Genomic DNA, 15,663 nt, shown 5'->3' with positions numbered 1-15,663 from the left:
TATATTTAGCCTCTGTAGCTAGGATTTCCAGTTCCAAATCCCAAATTTCTGTTAACAGGGAATCTCTTTCCTGTTCATCATCCTCCTCATCAACTTCCGCTTGCTTTTTCTCTAATTGTGCGGATAATTCTTTTATTCTAGAAAGAAGGACTTCCTTCTTACTATCTTCCATCTTCCATCATTCCACAACAAAATTCCCATGAATTATTCAACTGATTCACCCTCAATAACCTTAGAATACAGCCAAATTATCTTAGAACCGTTTATTTAAAAATCCCAGTCTCAAGTAATTTCCATACAACGTAATATAATTATTCAATCATATTCATTAATTGCATTCCACCTCCTCAATACCAAAAGATTCGTCTCCAATTAAGCCATTTTTGTCTGTATTCTTACCGACACGGACGCTTTTCAACAAATATCACCGTAATACTCGTACTGCAGCAAATCCTCAATATTTCCATTTTGTAGTCGGCGCTGGCCGATGCTCTAAAAATCGTGCGGCTTAAGCGCCACTCCATTCGGAGACCGCACGACGCGTCTAAATTTGCCCGGTTGAGACTGCCTCAGGGCGAGTCCATTTCAAAAACTCCGAAGAGGAGATCGATCCAGCCCGCCTACTGACTACGCAAAAACTCGGGAAATTACCCTACTACACTTCAACATAAACCTCAAAACTTCCAAATTATTCCTCCGAAGTGCGGTATGAGATCACGCATACCCTCCAACGTTGCAACCAGTAATGCTACGTTACACGTTCTCTTTTCATCACTGGTAACTTCAACTAAAGTCCACCAGAGGCGCAACCAACGCGGAAGAGCATGCGCAAACAGTCAAATTCCGCCACGCGGAAGACATTCAAACCTAACATTAAACGAACCGAAGCAACGGGAAAACACCTTCTCTTCAAAACTATAACGCAGAACATCTAATAATAATCCATCGGTTTGACAACACAGCCGGAATTTTATTTATTGATAGAAACGAAGAACATAATTAATTTAGCTAGCATGTTTAATGTTGTATTTTGCTCAATGACTTTCTACAAACTACATTTGTCCTGTCTGTGTGTGCGTTTTTTCTATCTACTCTATTCTAGCGTGCTCATGCATTGTGTCGTCCTATCCTCATTCAGCAATCAATGGATGACGAGTAACTTCACACCCGGGTGTCTAACAATAGAGGTTGGATGGGTCGTTCACGAATTACGTTTTATAAATTCCACATCCAACCTCAAAATTTTATGGACGCGTCCAAATTCCTGACTCAGTCAGTCATCGACCTACGGTCGGCACAAAAAATCCTCCGAGGCGTCCTCACCGGACGCCCCACTCGACAAAAAAGATCGTTTGAATAGGCGACTCACCGATTAGCTGCAGTAATTTGACGATGTGCTGCTGTGATGCATGCGCTCCTGGTACGTTGCGCGGCAGGGAGGGACTAGATGCCGGTTTAGTCGCGCTTCCACGTGGATGAAGACTTTCGCGGGGGGACCGTCGGCTGAGTCTGGCCACGTTGTGGCTATTGATGACCACTGCGATGGGATAGCGGCGTGTTGGCGGGCCGCCGGCTTCTGATGGCTGCAAGAAGCCGTACTCTTCGCGTCGAAAAGCAGGAAAGCGTCGCTAGCAAGTAGATATAGCCGGGGCTATTCACAGAAGATTTAGCACATTCACGAATTTCTTGATCAGCAGATTAAGCACTTTACCTGTTTCTTTTCTTAAACGCACACACTTTGTAAAGCCCTATTCTGAAGACAACTTTGTTCTAAAGACTAACAAAGGAACAATGAACAGATTAAAATTAGAAAATATTGCCACGTCACTTAACTCACATTCAACGGATATTCGACTCGGAAAAAGCTCGCGACACTTCTACACTAATCTGCAGCTCGAACGAGAGTGAGATCTAACCTTGACCCTCAGATTAGGGAAGGTGACCTCGGCCGAACTACGGAAGTTCGATTTCCCGCGATCATCTTCGAAATAGCTCGGTAGTGTCAAAGTCTAAAGTCGGTTGCTCGCTCAGTTTCGGTTTTGATCGTGAATCTTTTCCCAACTTTCTCAAAGATAACAAATGGCCCTGACCTTCGCGAATGTTCTCATGGATTATTACCGTCCTCGCGAGCTTTCACTAATGATTTTGTTTTATCTAATTTATGGCGCTGAATCTATTACCTCCTTGGCTATGGTGTCGTACCAGTTGATTCGATTCTAGTCAACGACGACTTTGATCAATGATCATGAATTAATCATTCTATCGTTTCTTATTCAAGTCTATCATTCGAAAATGTGATCATTCTATAACTAATCATTCACGACGATGGAGCGTAGGCTACACCTATTATCTATCAAGTATTAAGTAGGGGAACTGTTCCATTTTCCATCTCACTGAACATATATTCATCTCATCGCAAAACAAAGAAATACAGCACCAATCTCGTGGCTTCTTTTTGCTAACACGCGTGCTCACTGGTGAAAAAAATCACAAAAATAGGAAACCAACCAAATTCCTTTTCATTGCTTTGTTTTTGATGGAATGGAAATAGGAGCTATGGGATGAAGAGCCGAACCATTTCCCTAATTAAATATAAAAAAGAACTTTTGAGGGTAAATGTTCGAAAAATAAAATATACGCCAGAGAAAGGTGTAAGTATGCGCCTCTTCGTCACTGTTCGAAATGAGCTACTAAGCACATCTGGTAACACACAATCACAGTAACCTGTCCACGAGCTTTGACAGATCGTCCTCTTTCAACGGCTGACTATCCTCGAGGTAAGACGTGTGTGCACACACGTATGTGGACCAGATATCACGTGCTGAGTGATTCCTGCTTACAGTCCAGTGCTCATATTTTGGCGATCCTGCCATAAATTTAGTTTTGGATAACTGAGTTATAGAAACCTGCAGTCTGTGAATAAACAGGAATCACTGGGCACAACAAATTATAAGTGGATAAAAAGTCAAGGCGAAACATATTTTGAGTGTTAACAGTGAAGCAGTCAATTAATGTACTGGATTGGTCGGGATAACTCGAGAGAAAGGCAATCTGAGAGAAATAGGTGGACCGTTTTCACTCTTTAGCATACTGCGGATATTGCTAATAAGATGAATTTGCGATCAAAAGATGAACTGTTTTCACTTTTGTCAGCGAACCGCGTAGGTTGTCATAAAGTTTTTTTTTAATAGTATCACTAAAGTGACCTTTACTGTATTCGAAATAACCTATTCGGCGTTTGTCAAAAGCTGACCCTTTTGTTCTTGACTTAAAGGTTGCTGCTCAGTGTTGGTAAAAACTCAAAATCTCAAAACTCATGGATGATTCAAATCAAGCGTGAGTTGAAACGCACCCAACTCAGCACCTAAAAACTCATGAATGAGTTGAATCATCCATTTGAATCATCGTAGGTTTCCTTTCGTTCTCCTTCGTTAAAAACAGTGAATTGGCGTTTGTCGCATGAAATATTAGACACTCTTTTGTGTATAAGCAATAAATTGCCTCCAAATGGATTTCAAATGCGTTTTTAAACCAAAATGATTTTTTGGCAAATGAGTGAAATGATGCGTTTTAGCATGAAAAATTCAAGCGTGATGCATTTCTTTAAAATCGCAGACGATTTCGTTCGCACGGGAGCGCTCGTTGATTGAGATTTATGAGTGATTTTACCAACACTGGCTGCTACGAAAAAAATCTACGATGGCAGGACAATACGTGAGAAACGCTGATGGTTTGGATAGCAAACACGAAGAATCGGAAAACCTCAATAACTCTGTCAGTTCAGATGGTCGAAGCCAGGACATGGAAAGAAGTGAACATAGCTATGGAAGCAAGGGAGAAAACTCCGATTCGTCCAATTCAGACATCTCTGATTCTCCAGACACACCAATTGAGAACGATGTACGCGCTGATCCAAAAGCTATTGCAGAGTTATCCTCTGAGAAACCGAAATGGACGGAATCCGAAGCAATGATGAAGATCAAGAGCTTGCAGAAAACCATGGCGAAAATTACTGAAAGGTTGAGTACATACGAGCGGCCTGGTACCAGCACACTTCCCGATGTCGACAAAAGTTTGGGCATTTCTCAGGATAACGATCGGTAAACCGGGCACACGAACACAGTAAGATGGGATCATATTACACCTTTCCCAAGCGGTGTTCCCGCCTACAAAATGTGGGAAGAATGGAACCGTTTTCTGCAAAATTTTGAGATCGCGGCATCTTTGGGCAGCGCTGTGGATTCTGCTCAACGTTCAAAATTGCTGTTTCTTTGCTTGGGTCATGAACTTCAGGGCATTATGCGAGCCGCAAAGCTGCTGCCGATTTTACCAGACCCTAATTGCTATTCAGATTTCGTGAACAACGTCCAAGGATATTTACAGTCGATGACGAACACGGCTGTAGAACACGAAGCGTTCGCAGCGATGAAGTAAGAACCTAAAGAATCAGTTGCAGCTTTCCACGCTAGGCTGCAGGAGAAGTTCAGTTATGCGGCTACAGTATGCCAGATCAAGGACGCTTAGTAAGAACACAACTGCTAAAGGCCCTGCGAAATAGAAATCTTACAAAAACGGCAAGGATTTATAACTACGACATCAATTTCATCGTTCAATCCGCCACGAGAGGAGAGGCTTATATGGCTGAAACGGCACCGCACACTGGCTCCGAAATATCTGCAGTTAAGGGGGAATAAAGGTTGGCAACACACCACTACATAAATCTGTATTTTTTACTGAGTTTTTGTGATATTGCCCGGTGCACTAACACAATCACAATTTCCCGAAGGACGGAAAGAGACAGACGACACACCGCCGATGGTGAATTATTCAGAAAGCTTTTTTGGTAGCCCAGCTTTCCTTGAGCCTTAATCGAGGAAATTGGAAAAAGCCTACGGAATTGCAACGAAAGCGTAAAAGAGACGACAAAAAAGAATATAGACATCAGTCAATGCGATACCACAGGAGCAGCGCTAATTGTCCGGCCTTAAACAAGAGCTGCAACGGGTGTGGCGAGCGTGGACACTTTATCGCGACATGTAGAAAGCGACGCGTTAGCAACGTGCAACGTGAGGCGGACAGCCTACCGGTTGAACCGCCGAAGAAGAAGGCAAGAAGATATGGAAAAAGAGAACATTCGGGGAAATTGCATTCGGTGAGGTACGGCAAATGCTGGGTAAAGCGTACCATTGGTACTTCGCGTACCTAGTAAGGAATAAAATAGACCCCATTTTGCGGTCCTTAGCCTCATACTCAGCAACTCCTATCCCTACCATGGATAGGGATGAATGACCGCCTGAGTTAATATCCCTCAAAAACAAACCATCATCATCATCTATCCCTACCTCCTCGTGGCGCTGGCCGGGATACGAGCAACCTGAGGGAAGATCGGGTAACCAACCCCTTAGGGAACTCTGATCGTATGCTGACAGGAAAGAAGAGGGGGTTGCTCCTCCTCTAACAGGTGTGCAAATCCTACTGAGCGTCTGTTCTCCATACTCGGAGCGGCTCACAACAGACTCTGTTCACCATGTTAGGGGCGACCGATTATCGTCCAAGTACCACTAAGGGTCTCTAAGTGAAACTGTGCACCATGGTCCACCGGAAATAATCAACAAGAGAGTACGGACCGGAACAATTGACGAAGACCACTGCGACGAAAAGGGACTAGCGATTGAAAACTCGATTCGTGAAACTGCAAATTTCTCAACTTCATCTGGAACACACGCATACTCGCCGATGTGCTAAAGGACCATGGATTCGGCATCGTAGTACTGCAGGAGGTTTGTTGGAAGAGCTCAATGGTGCGAACGTTTAGAGGTAATCATACCATCTATCAGAGCTACGGCAACACATACGAGCTGGGAACAGCTTTCATAGTGATGAACGATATGCAAAGGCGAGTGATCGGGTGGTAGCCGATCAATAAGAGAATGTACATGTTGAGGTTTAAATGCCGGTTCTTCAACTTCAGCATAATCAACGTGCAGAGCCCACACTCAGGAAGCACTAATGATGATAAGGACGGAGTGGGTTTTTTCGGCTTGCAGTATTTGGAGGGAAGCTGAATGATGTCTATTTAATCATCGCGACGGACGGTACGTGGAGGAGGCGAATGAACCACGAATTGCATCAGCTGTTGGGAGAACCATCCATCGTTCACACCGCGAAAATCGGACGACTGCGATGGGCCGGGCACGTAGCCAGAATGTCGGACAGTAACCCGGTGAAAATGGTTCTCGACAACGATCCGACGGGCACAAGAAGGCGAGGTGCGCAGCGGGCAAGGTGGATCGATCAGGTGGAAGATGACTTGCGGACCCTCCGTAGACTGCGTGGTTGGCGACGTGTAGCCATGGACCGAGCCGAATGGAGAAGACTCTTATATACCGCACAGGCCACTTCGGCCTTAGTCTGAATAAATAAATAATAGATTAAACATGGCGATGATTAAATAGACATCATTCAGCTTCTCTCCAAAGACTGCAAGCCGAAAAAAAACCCATTCCGTTGCACACAAATCAGTCGATTACAATCATGATGATAAGGACGCATTCTACGCGCAGCTGTAACGTAAATACGACAGCTGCCCAAGCCAAGACATCAAAATCATCATTGGAGCTTTGAACGCTCAGCTTGGCCAAGAGGAGGAGTTTAGACCGACTATTGGGAAGTTTAGCGCTCACCGGCTGACGAACGAAAACGGCCTACGACTAATTGATTTCGCCGCCTCCAAGAATATGGCCATTCGCAGCACCTACTTCCAATACAGCCTTCCGTATCGGTACACCTGGAGATTACCACTGCAGACAGAATCACAAATCGATCACGTTCTGATTGATGGACGGCACTTCTCCGATATTATCGACGTCAGGACATATTGTGGCGCTAACATCGACTCTGACCACTATCTGGTGATGGTTAAACTGCGCTCAAAACTATCCGTCATCAACAATGTTCGGTACCGACGACCGCTGCGGTACGACCTAGAGCGACTAAAGCAACCTGATGTCGCCACTGCTTACGTGCAGCATCTCGAGGCAGCGTTGCCGGAAGAGGGTGAGCTCGATAGCGCCTCTCTTGAGGACTGCTGGAATACAGTCAAAGCTGCCATTAACGACGCAGCGGAGAACATCTGGGAACGACTGGTTCGACGAAGAGTGCAGACAGATTCTGGAGGAGAAGGACGCAGCGCGGGTGGTCGCGCTGCAGCAAGGTACCCGGAAGAACGTGGAACGTTATAGCGGAGATAGCAGACCCGTCATTTTTAGTAGAAGAAACGCCGCCTGGAAGAAGCGGAGTGCGAGGAGATAGAACAGCTGTGCCCTTTTCAAGAAATACGCAAGTTCTATCAAAAGCTCAACGCATGCCGCAAAGGCTTCGTGTCGCAAACCTAAATGTGCAGGGATAAGGATGGGAGCATCTTGACGGACGAACGTGTGGTGATCGAAAGGTGGAAGCAGCATTATGCCCTGCCCATCGTTCCCTTCCGGCTTCAGCTACCTTCTGGATACTGGGTTCGCCGTAGAACTGGGCGAGCTCGTGGTTCATTTTTCGACGCCATATTCCGTCTTCTTGCACACCGCCAAAGATGGTCCTAAGTTCTCCTCGAGCATCCATGTTTCATGTCCGTAGAGGACAACCGGTCTTATCAGCTTCTTGTACATAACACTTTTGGTACGGTGGTGAATCTTTTTTTACCTCATTTTCTTCTGGAGCCCGTAGTAGGCTCGACTTCCACAGATGATGCGCCTTCGTATTTCACGACTAAAATTGTTATCATCCGTTAGCAAGGATCCAAGGTAAACGAATTCCTCGACCACATCCCCGTCTATCGTAACACTGCTTCCCAGGTGGGCCCTGTCGCGCTCACTTCCGCCCACAAGCATGTATTTTGTCTTCGATGGATTTACCACCAGTCCAACTTTTGTTGCTTCACGTTTCAGGGTGTACAGTTGTGCCACCTTTGCAAATGTTCTGCCGACAATGTCCATGTCATCCGTGAAGCAAATAAATTGACTGGATCTGTTGAAAATCGTACCCCGGCTGTTACACCCGGCTCTCCGCATGGCACCTTCTAGCGCAATGTTGAACAACAGGCACGAAAGTCCATTACCTTGTCTTAGTCCCCGGCGCGATTCGAACGAACTGGAGTGTTCGCCCGAAATCTTCACACAGTTTTGCACACCATCCACCGTTGCTGCCGTTGTTGCCATCGTTGTCCCGAGCTGTTTATCCACTTCTATTAGGCTTCCGCTTCATTATTGCCCAAAATGTCTCGATGAGCTGGAACTGCGGGCAGTTGGGTGGATTATGTTTTTATTGTTGGAATCTACGTTAATATCGCGGTACAACTGGATGACTTTCCGACTGTAGTGGTAACTCACCAAATCTGGCCAAAACTTCACGGGACCTTCATGGGCTTTCATGAAACTTAGTATGCGGTTTTTGAGACATCCTTCCTTGTACAGCTTTGAATCCATCATCTTATTCGTCCCGAACACTTTGGTCTTTGCTCTGCAGCTGCATATTTCTCGTCAAATCATCAGTTTTGTTTTTGTCAAATTTGTCCATAAAAGCAAACCTAATCTCACAGGAACAACTCCTCGTGCCGTCGCCATGCAGAATTTTTGGCCAGGAAGCTGTACCAAATCCAAAAAAATGCTTACGTAATTAGTGTACGGCCCCAAAGTACGTTTAGCCGAAGGGACATTTGTTCGAATGGAAATGGTTTTCTTATTCTTTTCATTGATACTCTTTCTTTCACTCAATATTTATACAATAATTAGTTCAGTATGAAATTGTATTCGAACCATAATTCGTGTTACCGGCGGGTAACATTTGTGCATTAATACATGATAAGTACGGAAAATTAGGGATCATTATTATAAAGATAGGCACATCTAAATAAACGATCAATTCAGACGGCTACACGAGCACAGTCGACAAAGTTGCGCGAATGAACTGAGCCTCTATCTGGGTGATTGGTGGGTGATGGATCGCCACTGAACTGAATAGAGGAAATGGATAAACGAGCATTGGAGAGTGACCGTCGGGTAGTTTGGAACGAAAGAAAACGGACGAATTGGCAACGAGGAGTCAGTAGATTGTGATAATTGCCAGAAGTGAGTCGAAGACGAGTTTTGGTGAAAAAGAAGTTTGATCGTGAGATTTGTTGGTTGTTGCTGCCCGGTCATCTGCAGGCCCATCGTTTTCCCTCGGAAGATCGGTCCCAAGAACAGCAGTGGAGTGTATTAAAATTTCGGTCCGGGTTCTAAGGAACTCCGGAGAGCTCAACCCACAAAAATTACTTCTAATATAAATCACGTGCCGCCTAGCCGGCGTACGAGAGGCCATCTGGGCCAACCCTGGCAACTGCCTCGCTCCGGGCTTACCGTTCCGCGTGTCCAGCAATCTGGTGTCATCGACCGATTCGGAATAACCCTGGTTTTGGCGCCAATCTCGTCCTCCAACCGAGCAACCAAGCCACGAGAGACGCCATCGAAGTCACCTCACACTGTCGTTCCATTACCGAGTTGTAAACCGCCACGTATCACCGCCAAGCAGTCTTCCGCTATCTCCTCACCGCCAAATTGCGTCCCAACGCCTGGCCGTCTTCCGCTATCGCCTCACCGCCAGTTGCGTCCTGCCATCGTATCACCGCCAAGGCATCGCCCGCTTCCGCCTCACCGCCAAGCGACGTTCCGCAACCGCATCCCGCCATAGTAGCCGCCTTCTGCTATCACCTCACCGCACAGTGGCTAAAATCGAGTTTTCAGCGCGTTTATTTAATAGTATCTTTATAATGTGATTTAGCGTGATGGCGTCTTCGAGACATTTTATCAGTAAGTTGACGCGCTACTTTGGAGGTATTCATCCTTATGAACAATCCCCCTAAGAGTGAGATGAAAAATTTATTTTTTGCACTTCACAACATATAAAGTTTGATTCTTCATAAAAGTTGTAGCAAAAGTTCTCCTGAAATACTTTGTCGAAAACACCGAGTTCGTAATTTCTTTACTTTTGGAGATTTATTGATTTTATGTCAACAAGTTTTTAGCATGTTCGATGTATAAGCAACCAAGCACATGGAGACGCATGGTGCATTAGTTCATCAACTCATTGAAGGGTGATTGAATTCTACCTTGCATAGTCGGAAATGGGTTTTGATTAAACATTCCTTACATTTGCGTACAACTCTGCAGTTCAGGTATTAATTTAAAGTTCATTAGTTGTACTTTGTTATGCGTATGAGATTGACTGCCAAAATTTGCCCCTTATCAAATTGTAGTTAAATTAAATATGACTAAAAAATCCAATAAAACTGTTATAACTTTTTTATTTTTTAAATTTTTAAGTCACAATAGTCACCAAACGGCGTATTTTAATATTATCTAAAACTTTCTAGAATATGCATAAAATGTAGAAATAAAAGTTAAAAAGATATGATAAAAAAAACATTTTAAGGGGTTGTCTGCATAAAACGTAAAAAATCTCCAAAAATAACGGAATTACAAATTTGGTGTCTTCGACAAAGTATTTCAGGAGAACTTTTGCTACAACTTTGATGAAGAATCAAACCTTATGTTGTGAAGCGGAAAAAAAATTTCATCTCACTTTTAGGGGGATTGTTACTGACTGAATACCTCTAAAGAAGCACATAAAATTACTGATAAAATGTCTCGAAGACACCAAGACGCTAATTTGCATAATAAAGGTAAACGCGCTCCAAACACGATTTTAGCCACTGTGCACCGCCAAGTTGTGTCCTGCCATCGTATCACCGCCAAGGCATCGTTCGCTTCCGCTTCACTGCCAAGCTACGTCCCGCTACCGCATCCCGCCAGTAGCCGCCTTCTGCTATCGCCTCACCGCCAAGTTGCGTCCCGCAACCGCTTAACCAGTAACCATCGAGTGCTATTTTGAAAAGCCGAATAAAGCGAATGAGTTGACCGTAAGTACCAGTTCTCAGATAGGTTTCCGTACTCCGAAAACTTCCCCAGCGTCTCAACACCCTGAGACCCGGAGCCAAAAGAGGTCTTGCGTACCCTCCCCGGGGCTGCCGTTGGCTCTAGACCAGCAGCCTGGGGTTCGATTCCTTTCGACCAAATATCCTGCGTCTCTAGTGGATTAAAAATTAATTTTCGACTAAATGTCTCTTCGACCAAATGTCCATTCGACGTAATGTCTTTTCGACAAAATGTCATTCGACTGAATGTCATTCGACGAAATGTCTTTCGACGAAATAATATAGATTCCTAGCAAACACATATTCGCAATCGACTGTATGCGTCTGAAAAGAGCAGCATTCAAAGATACGTTCAAGAGTGTCTTATTGGACATTATCAGATCAATATCCTTTGGTAGTTTTGAATGTTCTTGATCCTCCAAGATGTGTTGTTGAATTATAAATATATCAGAGAACAGTGATTTCCAAGATAGTTGTTTTATAGCAGTAGTTTTGAAACATACAATTGCTCAATATTAATCCTTTATTATACCTGGCAAGCGCGCTCCTTTAGTGAACGAATTATCTCCTCTTCTTGCCTTATTTCGGACAGATATTCTCTCGAGACGCCTTATATAGGATCCTATAAGGATTATATATAGGACGAGTTTATATAAAGAAGACATTATCTTTTGCATTCGCATTACACCCGGCAGGCGCGATCAATTTAAGAAGACATTATCTTTTCCATTTGCTTTAAACCGGCCAAAAGCAATATCTCCTTACTTCGCCTTATACCGACCACATGCGTTCATTCAAAGTAAGTATAGCCTTCTTTCAGCGCATTCTCTTCATCTTCAAGGGCTCTACATTTTATCTGAAACTTGGGCTGTTTTTCAACTTAGTGTTCTACTAGCATTCCAAGAGTTATTGAAAGCTTTCCCGTGCCTGCCAGTTCCATGAATGATTAGTGTGGCAAGTACAATGGATACACTCCCACCTGGAAGCATCCTTGGCCGAAGAAGAAGAAGAGAGAAGCATTCGGGGAAATTTGCATTTGGGGAATTGGTTTTCGGAGAATTGTCGTACAATCAGCGGGAGCACTACGACGAACACCTGAATGGCGATGTGGCAGAAAACGAGGGCGGCAAGGTAACGAATTTGGTAGTACGCGCGCAATACATACGTCTTCCGGCTCCGGATCTTCAAGAAATCCAGCATGAGATGGCCGGCTGAAAAACAACAAAGCCACTGCGGTTGACCAACTACCAGGAGGGTTATTAAACGATGGTAATCCATTGGCCAGAGTGCCTCACTGGGTGATTACCAAGATTTGGGAGGAGGAGGTTTTGCTGCAGGAGTGTATGAAAGGTGTCGTGTGTCCCATCTACAAAAAGGGCGATAAGCTGGATCGTATAATCCACTCTACAATTTCATAACGATGCAAACCATATTCTTTTTCTTTCTACCCCTACAGTATCTTTGTAAAGGTTGTCCTATTTGCCTCTGTAGTTTGATCCAATGTGTTCATGAATTTATTAAGAACTAGCAGACCCGACGAACTTCGTTTCGCCTAAAATTGATTTATTCTCTGATTAGGTATCGTGTTGTGAAAAAAAATAGTGTTCCATTTGTATGGGAGCCACCCTTTCCAAAGCGGGGAGGGGTCTCGAACCATCTTAAGAACCTTCCTCGGCCCGAAAAACCTCTGCATTCAAATTTTCACGCCGATCGGTTCAGTAGTTTCCGAGTCTATAAGGTCCAGACAGACAGAAATTCATTTTTATGTATATAAAGAAGAAGAGAAGAAGACCTGACGGCAAAATGGTTGAAACTTACATCAGACTCCATTTTTACGACCTTGTTTGATATTATGGATAGTTGTAGGTATTCGTTATTGCTTAACACCCACAAATTAGCTCAGGAACTTATTTTATTTCGAGGAATACCTGTACATGGTTGAAATGATCATCTTGATTCAGATTTTTTTCTGCAAATTACAAGTACGGTACTATTTACATAATTTTGCAACTAGAGGCACAATCATGCGCGAAAAAAGACATTCAAAGAATTTTTTTCATTGCTACTACAGTTCTACAGCTGAAGATAAATTCCAAAGAATTTAAAATAGCATTACATACATTATGCAATTGCATAATTCTATCAATCTTTGAAAACGACCTATAAATACTAAGTGAGAACCATAGACTCTTAATATAGTAAATACTAACAAACGTTTAATCATTTAGTATAAGTTACTCTAATTCCGTAATTGGTGAAATTCAAACAAACGAACTGTTAGGCAATATGGTAGAAAAAACCCAAATTAATGATCGAAATCATCCACGTTATCGAAACCAATATGTTTAACGTATAATACACTTATTTGTAGAAATTCTGATGCTATATTTATTAACGGTACTTAGGTATAGGGCACTGCACGGAAACATCTCTTTCTCTTTCGTTCCTCATAAATGTTGACGTTTACTGGCCTTGTTGTTTTCTAATTTCTTTGCAGCGAGAAAGAGACAAAGCAGTCCGTGCAGTGCCCTATACAGGCTTATTTATTAAATTATAAAACGGCTTACAGATGCATTCCCGTGTAAAATGGACGCTTCTGTTACCAGAAACACATTTACACTTTTACATTTTCAATCTTAGTAGAAACTGTCAAAACCATCGGCATCGTCTAACATGCAGCTATTCTACCCGTATAGTCGCACATAGAAGACAAGAGGTTGAAAATGAAAAAGAGTGAATGAATTTTCAGAATCACTACTGGCTGGGATGCGATGATCCATAAAAGGATCAGCTAATTACCCACTGTTCCCCTTACTCTTTGGTTTACTTTGAGAGACTTTTTTCTCCCACTATAAAAAAAATTCCCATTTTCGGATTGATACCAAAACAGGTCCTTCGGAATCAGTGAGTGAAATTCAGCTGCAAGCGCAGTCTCTTACCTGGTACGGTTTCCTCATTGAACGTGATCTGGACAGTATGAACTCCCGATTCGTGCGGGGTAAAGCTTGCAATGAAACGCTGATTTCCCAACGCACGCACCGCCGAAGTCACACGACCGCCGTTGACCAATATTTCCAGATTACCGGAACCGGCTTGGGAACCGTCAACTAAAATTACGAACAACGTCAATCAAATGTTTGTATTTATTTTACTTCACGCTTCGTTCTCACTTTCGAATTCAACCGGTCGGCCCAGTACTCCATCGGGGATGTCCTGAACCCGGATCGCTCTGGCCCCGGAGACGTCTTGTCCAATAGGTTCAAATCCGCTGTTCAAAGTTGTGTACTTTTCGTAACGTTCGCTCGATTCCGTCTTGTAGTTCTTCAAATACCCTCCCGGACGGTAGAGGCCATCGTCTTCAATCAGCTTCCGATCGCCGCGGTAGTTGTTCTCGCCGAGAGAAAACTTGTTGAAGTGCGTGTTCTTTTCCGTTTGGGAATCAACTGTGCGGTCATACGTCAGATCCGTGTTCAGTTGCTTCTCAGTTAAGTTGGCCAACGATTCCAGCGAGTTCTGCGAGAACATGTGCTTCGTCTTGCTGATGACATCGCGACTATCGCGGCGGGATGGTCCATTGTTGGAGGTCACTCTAATGTTGGAAGAGTAGTCCACCGCCGATGGAGAGCTGACTTTGTACATCTCGATTGGGCTGTCACGGGCTACGTCCCGTGTGATGGTGCTCTTGTACGTGGATTCCCGTTCGGTAACTTTGTATGTTTCGTTCTTTTCGTGCATATTGATTGGACTGGAGATTCGATGCTCTACCGGTGACGGAACGTAGCGCGTTGTGGAAGTGTAGATCTTTGGACTAGCCGTAGCATTGCGTGCGTTGGATTCGTAGATTGTTGAGGATACCGTTTGAGGGCTTTTGAGGCCAGGGCTAGCGCGAAGTAGACTAGGACTCTCTGAATCACGATGCTGGCGGATTGTCTTGGTAACGTGATTTTCCGTACGAACCGTTTTGACATAGTTGTAGCCTTCATCCTTGGGAGGCGTCTTGAAATCGCTGTTCAACAGTTCGGTACTCTTCTTGAAACTGTGATCGTTGTCTGTTGAGAAGTTCTTATACTCGGTTTTGAAATTGCTGCTGTTCAGCACATCTTTCGGGGATGGACTTTCCCGAAGCGGGGATGTTACTCGAGTGCTGTAGATGTCCTTCGTTGTGGGAACTGTTTGCGGAGAGTAGATATCCCGTTTTACTTCATTTTTCCTGTTCAAGGATGAACTATGAAAATGGTACGACGGACTTTCCGACCGCATTCTACTCTCGTGCTGTGGGCTACTTCTTGTCTTTCCGGAACGTCCCTTGCTACCGACACGCATGATATACGGCGAACCTTTCACGTCATATCCATTGAAGTAGATATAAACTCGGTGCTTACCGTTTTGTCTTGGCATGAAAGTCACCTGGTATTTGTTTTCCTGTAGCTTTTCTACCGAACAAACCAGTGAGCGCTTCTCGTGAACAATATCGACGTGCAGTTCTCCGCTGACTCCGACTCCACGGGCATCCACTTCGAATGAATGCGCCCGTAGAGGCATGGCACCGTCCAATCCGTGTACCGAGACACCACTGGGATCGAATACAGAGCAGGTGAATGGACCACCCTGGATGTGACGTCCCTGGTACGTTATGGCAATCTCCCAAACGCCGGCTTCGTCCGGCTTGAATATGGCACTGTGTCCGTGGTCAATCT

General features: G+C 44.2%; 1 protein-coding gene across 3 annotated transcripts in view; it reads right to left on the bottom strand.

Annotated features, from left to right (window-relative positions):
- Positions 1-15,663, bottom strand: part of LOC134210838 (filamin-B) — a 233,224-nt gene that overhangs the window by 160,382 nt on the left and 57,179 nt on the right. For all 3 annotated transcript variants that reach the window (XM_062687171.1, XM_062687178.1, XM_062687172.1), the window contains exons 6-7: positions 14,137-15,661; positions 13,906-14,073 (exon numbers count right to left, since the gene is read on the bottom strand). In XM_062687171.1, coding sequence (XP_062543155.1) covers positions 13,906-14,073; positions 14,137-15,661 — 1,693 coding nt within the window. The remainder of the gene's footprint in view (positions 1-13,905; positions 14,074-14,136; positions 15,662-15,663) is intronic.

Source organism: Armigeres subalbatus, chromosome 2 (genome assembly GCF_024139115.2).
Source record: "Armigeres subalbatus isolate Guangzhou_Male chromosome 2, GZ_Asu_2, whole genome shotgun sequence".
Lineage (NCBI taxonomy): Eukaryota > Metazoa > Arthropoda > Insecta > Diptera > Culicidae > Armigeres > Armigeres subalbatus.
The sequence above is the reverse complement of the archived record's forward strand: the minus strand, read 5'-3'. Positions and strand labels throughout refer to the sequence as shown.